Genomic DNA, 19852 nt, shown 5'->3' with positions numbered 1-19852 from the left:
AGAGCTTTATTTTAGACTGGCCAAAGAATGCCCAACAACTAAGACAAAGAGTTTGGGGTGAAGCTTTGACTCAGCTGGCAGACTCTTCTCCCCACTTACAGCCTGACACATGATGTGGCTACTGCAATAAAATGAGATGTTTTCCCCTATCTTTTATTTTCTTTACCTTCTAGTTTTCCATTGGGGAAAATATCATCTCACAGAAATGTTATTTCCTCCTAGCAGCCATACTGCTGACATGGTTTGTTATCCCATGGCCTGAATTTATCTTCCTCATTCTTCCTGCTATTTTTAGCAATGAAGTGGGATCTTTGTGTTGCAGAAGTTCATCTGGTCAAACTGTAGTCACATAATCCCTACTTTCCTGTGAAATAGCTACTAGTTCACTAGTAGCCAATTCTGTTGTTGCTAAACAAACATGGGCCAAATTAAGCTGCACATCAGGGCCAGTAATCTCACCAGAAACCCCTTTGGTTGTTTCTCTTCTCTCCAAAGTTAAACTGGGCCATATACCATGAGGAGGGCAAAGACAGAGTAAATTCCTTTGAATCAAATGAGGAAGCAGAAGTATCCCAAGCGACTGACATAAGGCTGGAAAATAGTTTCTGCTTTAACTGCATGATTTGATCTGTTAGTTTACAAAAGTAAATAATAGGCATTGCAAAAGAAATTCCAGACTTCAGGCCCAGCAGTGCTTCTTACTGTACTGGCAGATGATTGTTGTTAATGGTATCGATTGCAAAATCGCATCTGCTTCAGAATAAAGTGATAGCTTTGATTTCTTTCCTGCTTCGTTCACATGAACTTCCAGGTCAAATTAAGGCCTCTCAGGGGGCAATATGATTTAATGTCGGATTTTCTTCTTTCCCACCTTGTTAAAAAGAAGTAAAGGCCCCGGAAGGCTGCATGGCTAATGTCTTTCATGAGTATATATAAAGTAGATTCAAGCAGAAGTGTTGGCTCAGCCCGATGACACAGAAATGTTATTTTCCTCTGTGATGTAAAATATTGAATATATATGCAAGCTCGTAAATTTAATGTAGCTGCTGAGGAAGTCAGTTAATAAACTACTATGGCCAAACATTTGAAAGGACAAAATTTATGCAGCTGGAAACTGCTATCTGTGTTGTAACTGGGATTCAATTACATTAGGTATGTATATTAAAGCATGAAACTTAGCCGTAATGCAAAATAATTCATGGAATAGGGTTGGGCCGAATCACAATTTTTATGGGAAAAAATAACTTTCACATTTTTAAGATGTCAATGATTTTAAACTCACTGATTCAGTAACTTCCACTGGAAAAGCACCGTCAACTTCAGGCACTATGCCAAGTAGATATAAAAATTCAGAAACCAAAGGAAGAACAAAGCAAAACCAGGGGAACTGAATCTAAGTTTGTGACACAAAATCTTTTTCAAGGGATATCTTTTGCAAGTCAAAACTGTAACCAGATGAGCTGTTGTTAGCACCCACCTGCTTACTCCTGTTTCTGCTTCTGTTAACAGACTTGACGTGAGTCTCTTTCTCTGCTTTAAGCTATGAATACTGACAGACACATTCTTTTAAATCTTATTAGAATGGTTAGGAATTTCCTTCAGTCATTACCTCTGTCTGCTGGCATTCACACCCACTCAGCAAAAAGCTGCATTTTCCCTCCTTTCAGCTAAAAAAATCAAGAGATGCTGCTAAAGACAGGTTTGAACTGAGGTACCATACACTGACCTCAGCAGTCAAACTGTAACAGTGATACCTAGCAGAAAAAAAAAGGTTGATATCAACTTTTAAAATTGCCACTGCCAGATTCACCAGAGCTGCTACAACAATATCTTGCCTTGTACCTGGAGTAGCTGCAATTCCTCTTTCTGTGGTGACTGTTGGGTCAGACCTGTCTGCGTTTTCTGTAACTTGATCATATCCCCAAGAATTCACTTGTGTGAATACTCCACAATACTTCAGTGTGTGGACCTCAAAACGCACACACAGTGTGCTACATGACTGAACAGGGGTTTCCTTACTGTGTGGTTCCTTCCTCTCCCTTTGCTCTTGACAAAAGCAAGCTTTTCAGCTTATGTATTATTGAACATTTAGCACTTGAGTTGTATGGGTTGAACAGGAACAGAGTAATCTAGATGCTCTTGGCAAGAGGACAGGTATGTTAAGGATCGGGAGAACAGATCTTACATGTACTTATGGATATGATTATTTTCATGTTGCTGCTTTGGCTTTGAGGTGTTTTTTGTAATTACTGCAATTACTCTTTCTAGGGCATGCACTCCTGGAAGATGAAAATAAGGTCTGGCATCTAGTGCGGCCAGTAGATGAAATAGATGAAGGTAAATCAAAGCGGGGCAGCGTGAAAGAAAAAGAAAGGACCAAAGCTATTACAGAAATCTACCTGACCCGACTTCTTTCTGTGAAGGTAGGACTCAGACATGCCATCTTATACCTTATCTCTATAGATTTTGAGGTACAGCTGAAGAAAATGATGCAACTGTTAGTCACGCTTTTGCCTGCAATTTTGAATGTTGTGTGCACACAATCTGGTGTTCAGGGCTTCAAGTGACTAATATGCTCTGAAGAACACTCCTGGGAAAGAGATAAAGTTTAACTCCTGATCAAAGTTGAGAACTGTGATCATTAAATAAGGCTTTCTCTTGCAAGACAAAGATGAATATTCTCCTCTGTGCCATTGATTAGATAATATTTTGTAGGGTTTTCTTTTGAACCAAATGCTTTATAAACTGCTCCAGTCTTATATTTCTCTGTGCTTGTGTGTGACTAATGCTACAGGATAACCTAGAAAACTAAAAATGTTTTCAAATAGTCTTTTCAGAGTATTTTTAGTGCTTATACTGCAGAATGGGTCACAAGCAAAATGATTGTGCAAAGCATTCCTCCTTAAAGAAAGAATTTAGAATAATGTGTTTAATGATCCTAAAGCCAGGCTCCTTATGAAAATCAGGGTGGTCTAGCTCCAGGTAAGGCCGTTTGTCCAGGTTGAAAGTGGATGTGAAGGAAGGTTAGCGTACAGATGACAGAGACTCAGGACAAAGAGCCAGCAAGATGCTTACATCTCTCTTCTGTTAATAATTCCTTTGCAGCTGACACTTTTCTATTCCAAATAGCCAGTTTCTGGATTATTACCAGTCTGGAGCTTTACTAACTTGTACACAGGTGTTATGGCTGGGACCACAGCTACCCCTACGCCTCAAGGACTGTCAATGTGTCTTTGCTTTTTGCTGACAAAAAGACAAATGCACAATGGTACTTTTTCCTCTCAGTTTCTTTCTAAAAACTGAATGGTGTTCCAGAGTCAGAGAAACTGGATGTGAGAAGCTGCAAAGCCATTAATAACCAGCTAGCAATTATTTTATGTGCACAGCAACCCTGAAGTGTAAATGTATTGTACGCTTAGCAACCAGTTTCTGCTTCTTCTGTCAAGCACAAAGCACACCTTTGCAAACTGTGGAACAGTTGGTGAAGTTGCAGCCTTTCAGGCTAGAACATAAAATGGCTCTCTAGAAGGTCACTACACTAAGAAGTTGCTTGGTTTTTGTCACCCAGTACCCTTAGCACTCAGGATGGAGGCCATCAGTGACTGCAAGTGGATGTTAGTGTCAATAGAAATAAGAGTGGAGGATGGCACCGAGTGCAATTGTAGCACAAATCTAATAGATTTTTGTAAATTTGCTTCTAGGGGACACTTCAGCAGTTTGTAGATAACTTTTTTCATAGCGTGCTCAACTCAAACCACGTGGTGCCACCAGCTGTGAAATACTTCTTTGACTTTCTTGATGAGCAAGCAGAAAAACATGACATCAAGGATGAAGATACCATTCACATCTGGAAAACAAACAGGTACAGTGTGAACAGAGTAATATTTGTACTGAAGAGAAATGAGAGTGTAATTCCCAGCTATGTACTGGCACTCTTACCACAAAACAAGTAAATTTCATTTATAATTCTCAAAATCATTTTAATTGAGATAATACATTTATATGATCCTGAGGATTCCCTGTAAACCTAGAAGATGCAAAACTGAAACCTATGAGGTTGTCAGTGCAGATTGAACGCTTCACTTTATGTCTTTCCTCAGAGAAGAGGAAAGCAAGAGGCAAATGGCACTAGATTTACCTGTCAAAGCACAAAATCTAATAAAACCATGCTCAGGTAGTTTCTCTAACCATGCAGACATCTTCTCTTGCTATTTGGGGGAATTTGAGGTTCTTGAGAGATGTAATGACTTGGTTTTCAGACATGGAAGCCAGACAACAGATAGCTCATATAAATGTTGAAATACACCATTAAGCTTCACTGTTGTGAGGAGATCAAAAAGCAAAACCTGTACTTAATTTCATGTGATTTGATTTTTGTAAAGCATTTGTTGTATAAAAAGGATTATTTATCTTTTCCTTGCTTTGCAGCCTGCCTCTTAGATTCTGGGTAAACATACTGAAAAATCCCCATTTCATCTTTGATGTTCACGTTCACGAAGTAGTTGATGCTTCCTTGTCAGTCATTGCACAGACTTTCATGGATGCTTGCACAAGAACAGAGCACAAATTAAGCAGAGTAAGTGATTTGCATTCTACATCCCGACTGCATTCATGCCTGACAAGAGAAAGGGCATCCTCATAGACAATACCCATTCTCTGAGGAGATACAACCTTGATCATTTCGTTTTAGTTTTATAATGAAGTTAGCATTTCACCACTTAGCAGATTGGTGAACGTGTCAGTGTTACCGAGTAGTCTGCCAATTGGTATTTATAGAAAGGAGAAAATAGCAACTGCTTTTATAAAAAGCAAGTTTACGAGCTGATTATTTCATGTCCATCTTTAGTATCATCTTGCATTTAATATTTGTAAAATTCAATAGTAATGATGTGTGTAAACTTCATCCTTTCAGAACACATGGTCCCACCAATGTTAATAACCATCTAAGTGTTACTATCTGTAAAGCTGAAGTGCATGTGAATATAAAGGCTTGATCTTAAGTTCTTGGCTTTCTTTTGCTTCCTATAGATGTTCTTAAATCAATCAAGTTTCTCTCTGTTATAAATTTTTCAGGATTCTCCAAGTAATAAATTACTTTACGCAAAAGAAATCTCAAACTATAAGAAGATGGTGGAAGAGTGAGTATAGACTATTTTGATGCTTATTTGAAGTTTATAGGGCTTTAGGCCTGTGTAAGAGCAAAAGAAACCACTGAGGTAGTCAAAGTCAACTGTCTAATGTTTAGAGTTTTACACCCGAGTGTCAAAGCTTTCCATTGGTGGTGGTGTTGGTGCGGATGAAATGGAGGGCCGTTATGACCCAGTGTGTGTTCATGTCTCTACAGACAGGTAGATTTTTTCAGGTGAAAATATGATATTGTTTTGTGCAGTGGTGGTTGTTACCCATACGATCTGTCTACCCAAAGCTGCACTTCTGTAACTCAGTAAAGATCAAATCCTGAACACATTTTCACAAACACATTTGTTCTGTTCCATCTCTGACTTTATTCATTTCCTAATTGGGAATTCTTTGAATTCCATGGAAGATCTGCTGCAGGACAAAACTCTTGCTAGCTGATAACTTCCAAACTCTGAAGACCTAAAATAATCTATGGCTGCAGCTATAAATAGATTTCTTTCCTGTGGTATGGCCCTGTACAGTCAGGTACGATTTGCCTCTGCTGTGAAGGTAGTAATGACTGTGGAAGGCAGGTTTGCTACAGGAATCACTGGTTTGTTGTGACAAAGCATCTCCAGCATTAGTAGGAAGCATGTATAACATAACTGCAAAATTGAAAGACAGAATTATAAGAAACCACAATGTATTTCACCTATTGAAAGTCTGTTTTCATCTGTTGCAGTTATTACAAAGGTATTCGTCAGATGGTGCCAGTGAGTGACCAAGACATGAATACCCATCTAGCAGAGATTTCTAGGGTAAGAGCCAATTCCATTTTCTTGTCCTGAAACCGGAGCCAAGTGTAGCACTATTTTTCTTTGTCTTCTCTTCCTAACTGAACAAGTGGGTTTCTTGTATGTGCAAACATCACACGAGTTATTTCATGCTCTGAAATTGTCCTGTTAAGTTAATGCCTTTCAGCCATTTGGAATGTTGATTGCTGACTGGAACCAAGGGTAGTTATTGTCACTAATCTGTCTGGGTGATGTAGGTGCCTGAGCAAAATGTTTGGATTTTTTCACATCCATTGTGGAAAACTTACAGCACTTTTGAATTGTTTTTTCTCTCCCCCTCATCAGAAGATTTTTAGCATTATCATACTGATAACAAGTAATGACTGAGTTCACAGTGCTACCACTGCAAAAAATAGGTTCCAGAAATGAAAGAGGAGGCCCATACATTAAGTAAAGCCTATTGCCTACACAAGGGCAATACTTCTGCTTCATGCTGCATGTGAGAAGCTCACCATGTGCTCGCTCAGTGACCCTCTTTTTGCCTTACAGGTTATTGGGGGTTACCCCTCATGGAGAAGAGCAGAGGGGGGTGGTTGCTAACTGGGGACTCTGGTTGGAGACTGGTGGAGCAAAGAGACTACAAACCCTGCTTCAGTCTTGAAAGAGCCTGTCTGTGCAATAGTTCAGCTTAGTTTGAAGCACCCAGTTTAACTTGGAGAACCAAGACAGGGCTACACCAGTCTGAAAAGATGTTTAGTCTGAGTGAAGAAACAGAGTATTACTGGCTGGGTTGCTTATTTGCTTAATTTAGTTGAAGAGTTCTAGCATAAGGAGGATGTTTGGGGAATTTTTTGTGGTTTGTTTTTTTTCAGTGCACTTACGACCCAACAATTTTGCAGATCAACATCCTCATGAGAGCATTTCTATTTTCAGTCATTCACTATAAAACTCATCTGCAGTGGCATTTAATTTTCCAGTTCACTTTATTTATTACGCAAATTGAGAAGTATGTAAAATTAAAACGTTTGGTGATTAAAAGTAAATTCAATAGAATGTTTGAACATCAGCAGAATATGCTGATCCTTTCCACTTACGTTATAAATTATGATAAAATGAATATGGAAGGAGTGATCAAACATTGCAAATCTTGGCCAGTTCTAGAAGTGACTTGTACAGAGCAAGGGAAGATGGATGTTTCTCTGCTGCCTTATGCCTTGGATAATCATTTATGCCAGTAGCAATATTTTGCAATTCTTCATTTTCTTAGCTAACTTAAAAGACTAAAGGCATAGCTAAAGACTGAAGTCCTATACTTGTGAATGAAAAACATCTGTTAGGTAGAACACATTCACTGATTAAATGTCCAGGGGAGAGAGAGGAAGAGGTAATGGAAGGGTTATTTCCTGAGTCCTTTTTCTCTCTATCTCTCTCTACCCCCCATCCTTTCCCATCTTCATGATTCAGATGGCTTTTTCCAAACTTACATGTGCTCAAGATCTTGATAAGTTACACCTTTGCTGTAGTGAGGTGTGAGTAGTTTCAAAGAGGTAAAAAGAGCTGGAGAAAGGATTTCAAACAGCCATGACAGTGACAGAAACAATGCTTAACATCTCAACAGTATGTAGACTGTACTGAGTAAATGCTTTAGTTATACATACCCGTGTTGCCAACAGATGTTTAGGCTGTAGTTTGTGGTTTACCATTTTGAGCTCAAAATATTTTCCACCTCCAGTGGAAAAAGACCAGCGGAAAAGTCTTGATCTAAAAATCACCGAACAAAAGTTTTCTCACCCCTTTTTTCTGCCCCAGCTGTCACTGAACAAAAGTTACAGGATGCAGAGCTTGCATTTGGAAATCTTGTAAAGTGATTCCAACAGTTGTGGATGTGCATAACTTTCAGCTGTCTGTGATCACATTTTGACACGTTTGCTTCCTCCTTGTGTTTAACAGGCACATACCGATTCCTTAAATACGCTGGTAGCTCTACACCAACTCTACCAGTATACTAACAAATACTATGATGAGGTAAGTTGTAGCTCTTGTTTTCACTTTTTAATATCAATGGTAAAAGTTATAACATCCGTCTAAAAGAACAACTGCAACTTCTGGAATTCCCTGGATAATTGGGCAGAAGCAGTGCTGAGCAGAAAGCTCTAACTTTGCAGTTACACACCTTGCTTCGTAATTACACTGGTCAAGGGTGCACTTTTATAAACAAAGAATCTCATTATGGGCTATTTGGTTTTGGTAGTGAGAGTTTAATGAGATCTGAAAGAGAAATAGATTTAAAAATCATTTCTCCTCAGATCTACAGTTCTAATTCCTAAGAATTAGGACATAAGAATGTCACTGAGCAAAAAGGAGTCGTAAGAGCTGTATCAGGTTTCAAGCCAGTGGGTTTTTTTTTATTAGGAACAGTCCATTAAACTTGTTTTGCTTGTAGCAATGGAGCCATGCCTTTCTTATTAGTTAAGATGCACTTGAAACTTCCATGCGTGCTCCTGTCCCCATTTTGCTGTGCCCAATGAAGTTCCTGCCCCAGGTAAACCAAAGTAGAGTAACTGGAATATAGCCTGATTCAAAAGGATTCAGTCCAAAATGTTTCTCTGTTTTTCACACCCTGTAGAAAGGGGGACAAAGAAATTCCCAGTATAGCTGGGCTGTGGCTATGGCTCTCCAAACTTAATCTGAAAACAAAAAGAGAGAAAGAAACTTTTATTCAAAGGTTTCCATGGAAATGAATGCCTCCAAAAAACTCTCAGAATTAAATCAAAGCAAGAACAGATGCTGAACAAAAAAGGAGTACAGCACATGTGAGCTCTCTTTGGTTTGTCCTGCACCTCAGCACAGTTCATGTTTTCACTTACGTTTAGCACTGAAGTCAGTGAGTCTCATCCTCAGCTTCACTGCATCTGCTTTGTACAGGAGCAGCCAGCCTGCTGCAGCATTTAAGCAGATGTAAGCAGGGAAAATCAAATTACTCTGAGAAGTTTTGCAACAAGGGTTGGTAGGGGAAGCAGCCAGAGGGATGCAGGCCAACCTGGTGGCATTGGTTTCCTCATCCCCAGCACCAACCAAGCTGGCTTTCAACACCTTCCTAAATGGATCCATGGCCTGACCTCTTACCAGGACCCACAGGGACCCCAGATGACGATTGAACCATAAAGCCCCGATTCTTCCACACCCCTGTGTCCCTGCTTCCCCTCGTGTCTTCACATTTGGTGGCAGGGTCAGGTGGAGTCACCAGCCTGTGGAACTTCAACAGTGGCAGACAGCAAGTCCCTGTGTGTGGCTACAGCTCTTGCTTCTGCATACATCACTGTGTAACAACAAGGTGCATCTGATGAAAAGGCTGCTAATTCAGAGTTATGGAGATAATCTGTCAAGAACCATTCAGTAAAATTAATGGAGCTTATTTATTTTCCATGAAAATGTTTTAATTTGCATAAATTGGAACATTTTGCAGCTGCCCTTGTCTTTATTACTGACGCAGTGGTTCCCAGCATGCGCTGTACCTTCTGTATCTCTGCAGGGCTTGACAGTGACTAAGTGGGTACATTCTAATTGTCCACATTTATTTGAAGGATATATTCACCAGCAGAGATAATCATGAATTATTTATTCTAGATTTGAGGAGTTATAGCTAGATGTAATTGTTTAAATTAAGGGAACAATATCAAATTAAATTAGGCCCAATTTAAATACAGTAATAAGTATTTATTAACTCTGTCTTGTAAAAATGTTTTCACACTTTAAAACCAGATCCATTAAAATAATTATTTCCAAACAAATCTGCTTCGCTGTTTGAAACTCAACTGCTATACCAGCCTTTCAAAATGAAATTATTGGCTAGATTGATAGTGACTGCATTAATCTCCATTGTCAGTGATGTGCACGAAGTAGTAAGAACCGCAGGTAGTGACAGGCAAACTCTATTTCTCCAGTTCTTGTACTTGCAAGTTGATATAGTATTTAAACAGAAGCTAAAGGTTTCTGCTTGATTAGAGTGTCTGACTTCTATTCATAAAGCCAGTCCTAGAAAAGGAAGTTTTGTCATGTAACACATTCTTCTACTGGAGAAATCTAATAGTTGGTGGAAGGGTTTTCCTAAAGGATGGTGGAAATGAAAACCTTTCGAAACCTTTGAAATTTGATCTTGAGAAGCCCTAAAAAACTCTATTTGAAAAAAAGCCTTCTCATAACAGTTGACCTTTTCTAGCTCTTGTTTTCAAATCCCTGGTGTCTTCAAGTCATACCTTCCTATATATATTCTGTAGAGCAGGGGCAGCGTGTGGGATGCTGGGGAGCTCCTCTAATGAGCTCTTTGCTTCCCAAGTTACGTGGTGCTGGGCCAGAGCCTTGGCATTTCTCAGTGAGAGCCAAAGGGCAGCTCCCTAATGTTGTGGCCAGGCTGTTTTCTTCCTCGTATTGCCGACAGACACAAGAGATTTCATGTTGCCCTACCTCATGCCTGTGCATGGACCACCCAGGAGCATCTCATAACCAAAGCTCATGGGGATGGGGCTTAATTGCTGCTGGTAAATGACCCTTAAGCCTTGTAGGGTGCGCTGTAAGCAAAGGCACTGTTTCTTAAATTGCTATAAAGATATTTATAAATAATAAAAGATTATAAAAATATAAAATATATATATAAAGGATTATAAGGATATAAAAAATAAAGATTATTTATAAAGATAAATAGCTATAATATTCCATCTTGGAATGTAATATTTCACATACATTCATTTGCTTGGATCTCAGCATAAGGGGAAACATTACAATGACTTAGATAAAGTAATGGAGACAATCATTTTTATTGCCTTTGTGTAAAAATAGAACATGGGACCTCCTTGATGGACTTTATCTTTGGTATAGAGTCAGTGCAAAAGACTCTGCAACCCATGTAGTATCAAACACTGGGTCCAGGAACTGTCATGTATTTTAAGTTAAATGATTCTAAACATTCTGTGTTTATTTCTTCCAGATTATAAATGCACTTGAAGAGGATCCAGCTGCACAAAAAATGCAGCTTGCCTTCCGTTTACAGCAAATAGCAGCTGCGTTAGAGAATAAAGTGACGGACCTTTGACTCAAAAGCCGCAATAAAGAAATCTGATCTGAAGATGTTCAAATTCATTCTTCCTGTTAAGGAAATAGTGTTCTATTTTTTAATGTATAATTACAACTTTAAATGAAAGATTTCATGTTTTTTTGATAGCAGAGGTGTAATGTAAAGAATTTTTACTGTAAATTATGCTTCTAATTAAAAGCTGTGTCGTGTGTAAATGAATCTTCTGTGGGACGGAGAGTCCTTTGGTTGGGGGCAGGGTGGGGGGTGGAAGAAGGAAACCCTATAGTTCATTTAATTTAGTAGAATCTGAGACATCAGCATTTAGGATTCATTATGCAAGTAAATTCAATACTATAGCATCCTTTCTAGGTTAAGCAATATTTGTACTAGGAAAACAGTAACATTTTCAGAGACCCATGCAATATCCCCTTTTATTTTGATAACTGGAAATTGACTTCCATATAGCTCTAAAACTTAGTCTGTGCTCATAATGAACATCCTGAACGTGTCAGATTTCTCTGCAAGATCTGAAAATGGGATTTGCTGTCACACACAGTTCTTTAAATTAATTATTTATGTCCGTGGTGATGCACAGTATTGCACCCACCACGGCTGGCTGTGACGGAAATAAGAGTAATGTCAGTGTAGGAGGGTTCTACTGATAAAGCCTCGTGCAGTTCAGAAATCACTGCAAAGAAGGAATTAGTCCTTAAAACTTTACAACTCTTTGTTATTATTGTGAGTTTTATGATATATGCTAATGTGCCTTACTTGTACTAATTCTGTGAATCTGATGAATGGTTTTGTAAAAAGAAGCAGATCAGAAAAGAAATATTTATGTGCTATTGAATGACTTTTGTGTGAAAAACATGACCAGCAGAATGCTTGTAATTAGCTGCTTGCCGAGAGTGTGCTGTTTAACATGATTCGATTATGTATAATATCTTATTTTAGAATGGTTCTGATGATTTTTTTATTTGAATCTTGGAACTGTCCTAGAAATACCATCACTTGTTCTTATTGTATTTGTGATGTAAAATACTAGTATGATATTGGAAAAATCATATACCAGTCTATTGGAAACCACTCAGTCAGTTTTGAGCCTTGGAATGCTGCATTTGATTGAATACACACCATGACCCATAGCAAAGAAAACTGAAATAACTTGTCAGGAAGTGTGTGTTTACAATAGAGGTAAGCTCCGTACAAATCAAAAGGTTAGGTACGTCTTCTTAAATTGCTGTATTGCACATCAGAGAACTTTATTCCTCTTTGTCTCGCAAGTCTTTGGCAGTAACGTAGCATTTTAATGAAGCGCTGCCATCTGTACTCCTTCGTTCACTGTCCTGCCAAGCGCCCGGACTCTGCTGATTCTCAGCAAGCTGACGCAGTGTCTGCTGCCTGCTCTCCCTGCCCGGTAGGTTGTCACACAGTGGCTTTTACTGTTTGTTGATATATCTCCCCCCACTCTTTTTGACAATTGCCTAGTATTTGTCAGTGGGCCTTTCCTTCAGTTTCCAGCAAGCAAAAGCCTCACCAGAGCTGGTTCCCGACCCAGTTGGCTAGGATGGGTTTCTTGGTTTATTTTGTACTCAACTCCTTGTTATTTGTGTATAATCATTCCTGAACCTGCCTGGGCTGTAAGTTATTTTACGCTGTTTAGGACTGAGGTACATGACTTCTGCATAAAGGTGCTTTGCCAGCTACTCCTTCATCAGCAAAGGCATCCTAATTTCATGGCTAATCTGTTTCTCTGTCATTATTTGTAAATCCTGTTAATTGTAAATCAAATACAATGTTGTTTTTTTCCATCAAGTGTCATGGATCTTTACTGAAACTGGGGGGTGGGTGCCGAAAGAGATTTGTAATGCTTCCTCCAGGGGTGATAGAGCAGCAGCGTCTGTCGGTCTGCGGTTGGTAATAGAGGAGCACAGCGCATCCTGCAGATGGTACGCTTGACATCATGCCCTTTCTATGGGCATTTGCTCTGAAAAATGAGAGTACTCTTGAGAAGAGCGTGTAGTGCAACATCCTGCAGCGAGAGCTTCTTGCCTGATAAATCTGTCTTGGGACCTGAAAGCCCGTTAATACGCAGGCTCAGCAGCACCTCTCCAGAGAGCTCAGAAAGCCCTGCTTGAGCAAGTAGGGCTTTCAGTGGGAACATTACATGTCCACCACCATCAATGACTTGATGCAGAGCAGCTGCGGCCAATAATGAGCTGCCGTGGGCTGTGGCATACTGCAGCAGAACCGTTCTTACCTGTGTGTCTCCTGGCATGTGTGAGTTTGTGATGGTCACTCTGAGGTGCTCTTTTTCTACATCCTGGGAAATCGGCAGGCTTTTGGCACTGCCTAGGTTTGGGAACATGGAGGCAGTGACTGTGAGCAGCTGCAACTACAAAGGAGACAATGCCAGTTCTTCAGTTTCTCTAAGACTCCTCTCCTGAAAGCACAGAATTGGAATTTGAATTGAAGAACTGAGCTGCTTTTCTTTATTCTTTCCCCTTTTGGCTAAGCTCCTCCAGGGCTTGCTTTTCCATTCTGGTGCTCGGTTTTGTCCAGGCCGAGTTTTTCACTTCCATTTTCCCTGTGTTTTAGCAATCTCATTCTTAAAGGCTTCCTGCTCCTCCTTTGGTTTCTGCTGCTCCTGCCATCTGGTTCATCTGCAAGAAAAAAGCACACTGGGGGTCTCCCTCCTTTTCATCCCTACTGCAACCCCTCTACGGGGCATTTCTTTGAGCACAAGAACCTTCCCTCTGCATAATGGGAGCCACTGTACTCCATAGCAGCACCTATGAACAAAACTCCCCTGACTGGACATCTCCCAGCCACAGTTCAGAGATGGGTGCAGGCTGTCAACCACCAGCAGGAAGTCTGAATACCAGTGCTCACTGTAGCCTCTCCAAAGGGTTTCCTTGTCTCCTCACCAGCAAACAAGCACATAGAGATCTCAGATGATGCCCCCACTTCCCTAATATGGAGCAACTCATGCAGCTGAAGAGAATTTTGGGGCTTTTTGCCTCTGGCCAGGAATTTACTCTTTATTCTCTAGTGCCAGGTTTCCCTCTGACACCTTACTAGATCTTTTTGCCACTCTGCATGCTATAGATTACAAGCAAGCAGTTATGGATGGAGGGGATCTTGGCTAGCTTGCATGCGTGAGGCATAGTGCTTCCTCAAGATGGTTTCTCTGATCGGTCTGTTACAGCCATACTTGAACCTCCCTCTTCTGCAGGCTGCTGTGTTGGACATATGTGTCTCAGCCTGCTCAGCCTAAGCTGTGCAACCTTTGAAGGCCAGCAGAGCCATGACTATAAACAGAACCATACAGAGAATTCAGAAACTCAGACTGGAATTCATAAATTCACAAATACACAAACTGTCATGGGATTTTTAGCCAGCTGCATAAGATTTGAAATGGTTCTGAGCTTGAAATTCAGCTGTCCTGCATTTGCCAACTGATGAGATTTTGTGGCCAGTCCTTTACTGTTCCAGGTTCTCAAGTCCTGTTAGCAACACAACCGTTTTCAACCACAGTATGCCCTCGTAGCATGTACCTGTATGGCCTTAAATAAAGTCTCTGAATATGATCAGGAAACCCCACTTTCACATACTGCCCATGGCTGCAACACTCCATTTAGCCTGATAAACTAAGGGTCCAGTCAGGTTTCCCATTTGTACCTAAGCATGTGGTGTAACAGTTCTCTGAGAACTCCCTTGCTAAAGAATTCTGTATCTTGAGCAGAGGTTGCCTTCTCTCTGGGCCTCTTCCAAGTCTATTGTCTTCTCTCAGAAAAAGCTTATAGGGGAAGCTGCTTGGGGTTCTTCCTCTCGCAGTCAGAGGAGTGAGACTGTCTGCTTCAGAAGTTTAAAGGAGGATGGCTGGCTGCCATTCTTCTCCCAATGGCTGGCTCAAGTCCTCTGCTATTCTGCTTCACGCTCTGAAGGACTGAAATGTGGCACTTTGACTCACTAGAGTTGTTGCACTGTAAATCTCAGCACGGTGATCCTTGTGACTTGCTTTCATCCCTCATTCCCAGCTCAACACCACCAAGCTCAGCACCTGAAGCTTCCAGGTTCTCTGTTACACAAGCTCCTGTCTTCTTAGAGGTCTGCTTTGCCAGATCTGCCTGGAGCATGGGATTCCCTAGAGAATCAATGACAGCAGCACACATGCTAAAATGATCAGTAATTGTTTTCTCAGGCTCTGTGCTTGCCTAGTCTGTGTTTCTGTCTTCATTTTGAGAAACCTTTGTTTGATGAATGATGGAATTGTAAACCAGAGCTGGTCTTTCAGCCTTCCTCTTTTGTTAGCCTTTGTTTTGATGGAGCCTGACAACGACTGTGGAAGTCTTAGTGTTTAACAATCCCTGCAGAAATGAAGGAAAAGAGACTTCCCAGACCCATAGTTATCAGGAAGTGTTTAAGTTTTGCCCACGCCCACTTATGGCTTGGTGATGAGGAGCATTTCTCCACCCATTAGAGAAGAAAGCGACTGCTCCTGTGCAGGCTTGTAATAACCATCCATGTTACGTAAGATCACTGCTGTTGTACCAGTCATTCAGGGCTGACTTTTGTCTTGCCAGTGTATACTGTGAGCTACTGCGTGTCATTCCCAAAGAGGACAAATCTTACTATCATTCATAGCCAGGCAATCAAAAGCTATTTCATTTATCCACATATTCCTGTTTCTTTGCTCCTTTTCAGATAATTGCCATTTGAACCAGAAGAGAGTTTGAGTGCTTGCCTTCTTTTTTTTAAGCTTTTAAAGCACCTATGTGTCTTAACAGATTGAACACTTCAGAAAGAAACTATTTCCTCAGTGGGAGAGGGGACAATAGCTGTATATGGCTCATCTTAAAAGGAAATAAAAATCCCACCATGAACCACACACTGTGTTTTTGAAATCCTTTATTCACTGCTCTAATTCTGAACAATGTTTTTGGCTTATTTAATTCTCCTCAAAATTGAATGTTGAACAAAACTCTTTTTTCCCCCCCTTTTAATCTACTGTAATAAGAAAGGAGTGAAATGAAAAATGTATTCCTTTGATACGCCTAATCTTCCCTCTCCTGTGGCTACGCTCCTATTCAGTAAGAGATCATACTTGCTAGCTGCAGAGCCTGGACACCAATCCATGGGATATAAACCAAACCAAAATCCATGTATCTTGCAGCTGCATCTGGGTCCATGGCAATACTCATAATTGTAAAGCTGCCTCCAGGATGTTATTTGGAATTTCATTATTGTGGGTCTGGCTCATTTCCTTGCCCTCTTTCATGTGCCCCTTCTTCGTGTGGGTTTTCACCTTGTGTTGTGTTTCGGTGGCACTTGCTGGACCACAACGTTACATTCCTCTGAAAGCCCAGGGAAGGAAACAATCAGTGCATGGATTAGTCATGCTCTTACTTTTCATACTTGAAGCCCCCATGGGCACACAGGCCCTCTCAGTCTCAGCTCATTGGGAAATGACAGCAGTGGATTTTTTTTATGCCAGAGCAGAAAGACTTACTGAAATATAAAACACTTCCATCTGTCCAAACTAAATTGTGTTTGTTTTGTTAATAAACACCCACTGGTTACGTACAATACTATTCATACCTGATAACGCAACTGACCCTTCAGAGTTGACCTCTGCTCCACCTGAAGTCTGCAGCACCCTCTGCCAGAGACTGGTGCGTGCACTATGCTAGGCCCAAACTAAAAACCAATACAGACATTACCATTATTTAGCCTTTAGAAAAGGCTAAATATCCACATCTCGTTCACTTGATGGGGTGTTTAGCCTTATTGCTGCTTTTACTTTGTGAAACTGCTATAAGATTATAACATCCAGAAGACCCATAATGAGGCCTTAAAGTCCAGCTAAGGGAACAGAATGATCACCATCAGTTTCTGCAGCAGCAGCAGGTCTAGAATCCCTCATTCTGCTCAGCTGTCATTATATAATGTTCCACCTTTTATTTTAACAGTCTTATTTTGTTTTTCTTGTGCACTTGAAGCATTTGCAATCCTCTATTTGTATTCTGGCACATTACTGCTCGAGATGAGATCATCCATCTGGGTTTTGTGCTATTCTGGAGCTACAGGTTCGGTATTTAATAGGGTCATACCCTGGTGCGCTTACTCCTCTTACAATAATATTCAGTGGAGAGCTGTGTTGACTTATGTTTTTGCTCTTTGCATGTGAAGTTTCAAATGCTGGTTGCTTTGACCCATCTCTCTATAGTAAGAGCCTGTAACTGCCCAAGTGCTATTATAGCTTTTGATTTAGGTTATGGTTGTGATTTTCTCTTTCTTTCCAGTGAAAGGAAGATTAGAAATGTTCTGTTTGCTGGAAAACGTTAATAGTTTAGCTGCATCTCTGAGAGAAAAGAGGGGAAAGAGGAGGTGATGAACTTTCCCTGTGTGGTGGGTTTGGACTATTTTATTCTAAAGTTAACCAAGACAGTGATGACACAGACCACTTCAGCACTGCTGTGACTCACAGACTTTAGTGTCTTTGTGGTTAATCATTCATGTGAATTAGTAGGACAGGTTTTTTAATACAGAGCTTGAATTTAATTTCAATCTGTGCTGTCCATCATTGTCTGTCTTTATCGGGTTTTTGAGATGACAGCATACATAAGGTATCTAAGATTAGATTCTGGTTTTAAACATTCAGAGTCTGAATCATATCTCTTTGTGAACCATTTCAAGGTTGAAGTGATGTGGCAGGACACACATTCTGCACTAGTTAAAACTCATAAATCAAAGGAGTGCTGAATTATTAATTTTAAACTTTTAAGCAATTTCTTTTTGGGGGCCTGCACGCATGTGCTGCGTGGGGTAAGCTGCAGGACTGCCAGCTGGGCTGCAAGGCTCTGCCCTGCAAGCAGTCCTATTGTGCTGGTCACCAGCAATGGCCATCACCCCGCTTGCTGGGCCAGCAGAGGTTTGTGGGGTGTTAGCGCTACTGGGTGATGAGCTGGCCTTTGGTTAGGTCCTATTTAACCCAAAACTGCTCTCTGACAGATGATTTCAGAGACTCACCAGTAGTTTTGCTCCACTACCGATGACCAACTGGAATGTCTGTGGCCAAAACCTTTCTGTTAACAGTCTGCTGCGAAAAGATGCTAGTTTTAGCCTCTCCCAGCAAGTGACAAACCCAAGGACAGATGAGATCACTACAAGGCCTCAGCAGTGGGGCCTTGGGAGAGGATCAGATCATTGCGCCTTGCCAAGCTTTGAGGAAGGAGATGGCTGCCTTCATAGGCATGTAGCCCTCAAGACCAGAAGAAACTGTTCTGAGCAATGGCTGCTACAAGAGTAACCCCCCAGGACTGGTCTCCTCAGTTGGGAATCACTGTGAATACACCATTTCCTGCCTTACTGATACACAGGAAGCCAAAGGAGAGGATAAAACTCTCAGGCAGAACAGTGTTAGACGGCAAACTGGGAATGTGCTGCTAAAATCTCCCCCCTTTTTCCCTCCTCTTTCCATTGCCAAAGATCTGAGCCTGGCATGAACTGCACCAGGGCAGGATACAGGCAGCATTGCTAGTCAGGTCTGCTCCAGCACTGAAACAGCATAACTGCATCTGTATAGGTAGCCATGTGCATGGCACAATAATCAGACCTTGGTCAAGCATGGTACAGTCATCAATCTCCAGTGCTGCAGTAGTAAAGCTAGCACAAAGAGACACTCTCATACCCAGGCACCCCTCGTGGTGCTCTCAGTAGATCTAGAGACAGGAGTAGCTTACAGGGCTAATTGTTAGGAGCACCTAAATTAAATGTAGCTTATTTAATGATATCTTAGTTTGGAGTATAGAGAGTCAAACCAATGATGAGAAGAATAAAGACATTTCAAAGGTCACAACTAACTCTGGATTCTGGAGTTATAAGGAGAAGCTAATCTAAAAAGTATCTTAGAGACATAACCCAGTTCAGACCTACCTTTTGCAGTTACCAGCAGCTCTGAGAAAACTGGTCTGTATGTTGATAGCTGTATTAGAAAGTCTGTAGATCATCCATGAAGTATCTGCACTTTCATAGCTCTGACCATTGTGGTGCTCCTGCAGTAACATTGAACAGGCACATGTTAAGATTTTAAGGAAATAAAAGTTTCCTGCCCCCTTTTTCTTTTTCCTTAGAGCTATGAGACCCTTTTTGCTTCACTGAGGAATGGCTGTACCGCAGAGGTAAGTCATGTTCACAGCTGCCTTATGTTTCAGAGGGGCTTTTTTCAGACTTCACAGTGACTCTCCTCCTCTGTTTACAAGCTTCTTCACAGAGGCTAATGCAGACAGATCTGTTACTCTAACAGTGTACAGCTGGGCTCAGTCTTGGGCTACCTATATGCACAAAATATTACAGATGCAGTTCTTGATTAAAAAAAACAGGTACTTTAAATTCTCTGTGGCACTTCTCCCTGATTCTTTTTCTTTTAATGAGGATTTTTTTTTACTACAGGAAATTCCTCCACTGAGGAAATTTCAGCCTTATAAGCCTGCATATTTTATTTTTACAAATGGGGTTGAATTCTGTTCTTGTTAGAATTAGTGGGTGTTTTGCTTGGATGTAAGATCCAAGAATGTGACACAGGGAAGCTTTAGACACTGCTCATTAGGCTAAAAACCTATTTGATATGGTCGTACACCAGGCCTTTTTTTCTTTTCAAGTTCACTTAAAACATTTCACATAACTAGCAACACAATCCTTTTCATCTCAGTTTATTGTTCAAAACAGGGAAGAAGCCAGATTCTGTTGTGTGAATGTGGACTTCATGATAACCAAGAATGATCTGGCTTGTGTCTACCTGTCAGCCATATCACCCACGCCTATAACAAGAATGGGACAGGATAGCTAAGTCATAAAGAAGCTGATG

General features: G+C 40.7%; 1 protein-coding gene and 1 long non-coding RNA gene across 5 annotated transcripts in view; one reads left to right on the top strand and one right to left on the bottom strand.

Moving 5' to 3' along the window:
• The window catches only part of PLXNB2 (plexin B2), a 114618-nt gene extending 101824 nt beyond the window's left edge, over positions 1-12794 (top strand). For all 4 annotated transcript variants that reach the window (XM_061467542.1, XM_061467544.1, XM_061467541.1 and 1 more), the window contains exons 30-36: positions 2269-2423; positions 3702-3862; positions 4429-4576; positions 5074-5138; positions 5861-5936; positions 7863-7937; positions 10897-12794. In XM_061467542.1, coding sequence (XP_061323526.1) covers positions 2269-2423; positions 3702-3862; positions 4429-4576; positions 5074-5138; positions 5861-5936; positions 7863-7937; positions 10897-11001 — 785 coding nt within the window. In that variant the 3' untranslated portion in view covers positions 11002-12794. The remainder of the gene's footprint in view (positions 1-2268; positions 2424-3701; positions 3863-4428; positions 4577-5073; positions 5139-5860; positions 5937-7862; positions 7938-10896) is intronic.
• A 479-nt stretch (positions 12795-13273) lies between these two features.
• LOC133276601 (uncharacterized) lies at positions 13274-19185 on the bottom strand. Its single transcript, XR_009745927.1, has 3 exons — positions 19130-19185; positions 18935-19040; positions 13274-13646 (listed from the first exon to the last, which is right to left on the bottom strand). It is a non-coding gene; the product is annotated as an uncharacterized LOC133276601 (long non-coding RNA).
• Positions 19186-19852: the final 667 nt, after the last annotated feature.

Source organism: Pezoporus flaviventris, unplaced genomic scaffold (assembly GCF_033815535.1).
Source record: "Pezoporus flaviventris isolate CSIRO_AGI_PZ_B2104156 unplaced genomic scaffold, CSIRO_AGI_Pfla_v1 ptg000045l, whole genome shotgun sequence".
NCBI classification, from domain to species: domain Eukaryota; kingdom Metazoa; phylum Chordata; class Aves; order Psittaciformes; family Psittacidae; genus Pezoporus; species Pezoporus flaviventris.
This window is presented reverse-complemented; position numbering and strand designations above follow the sequence as displayed.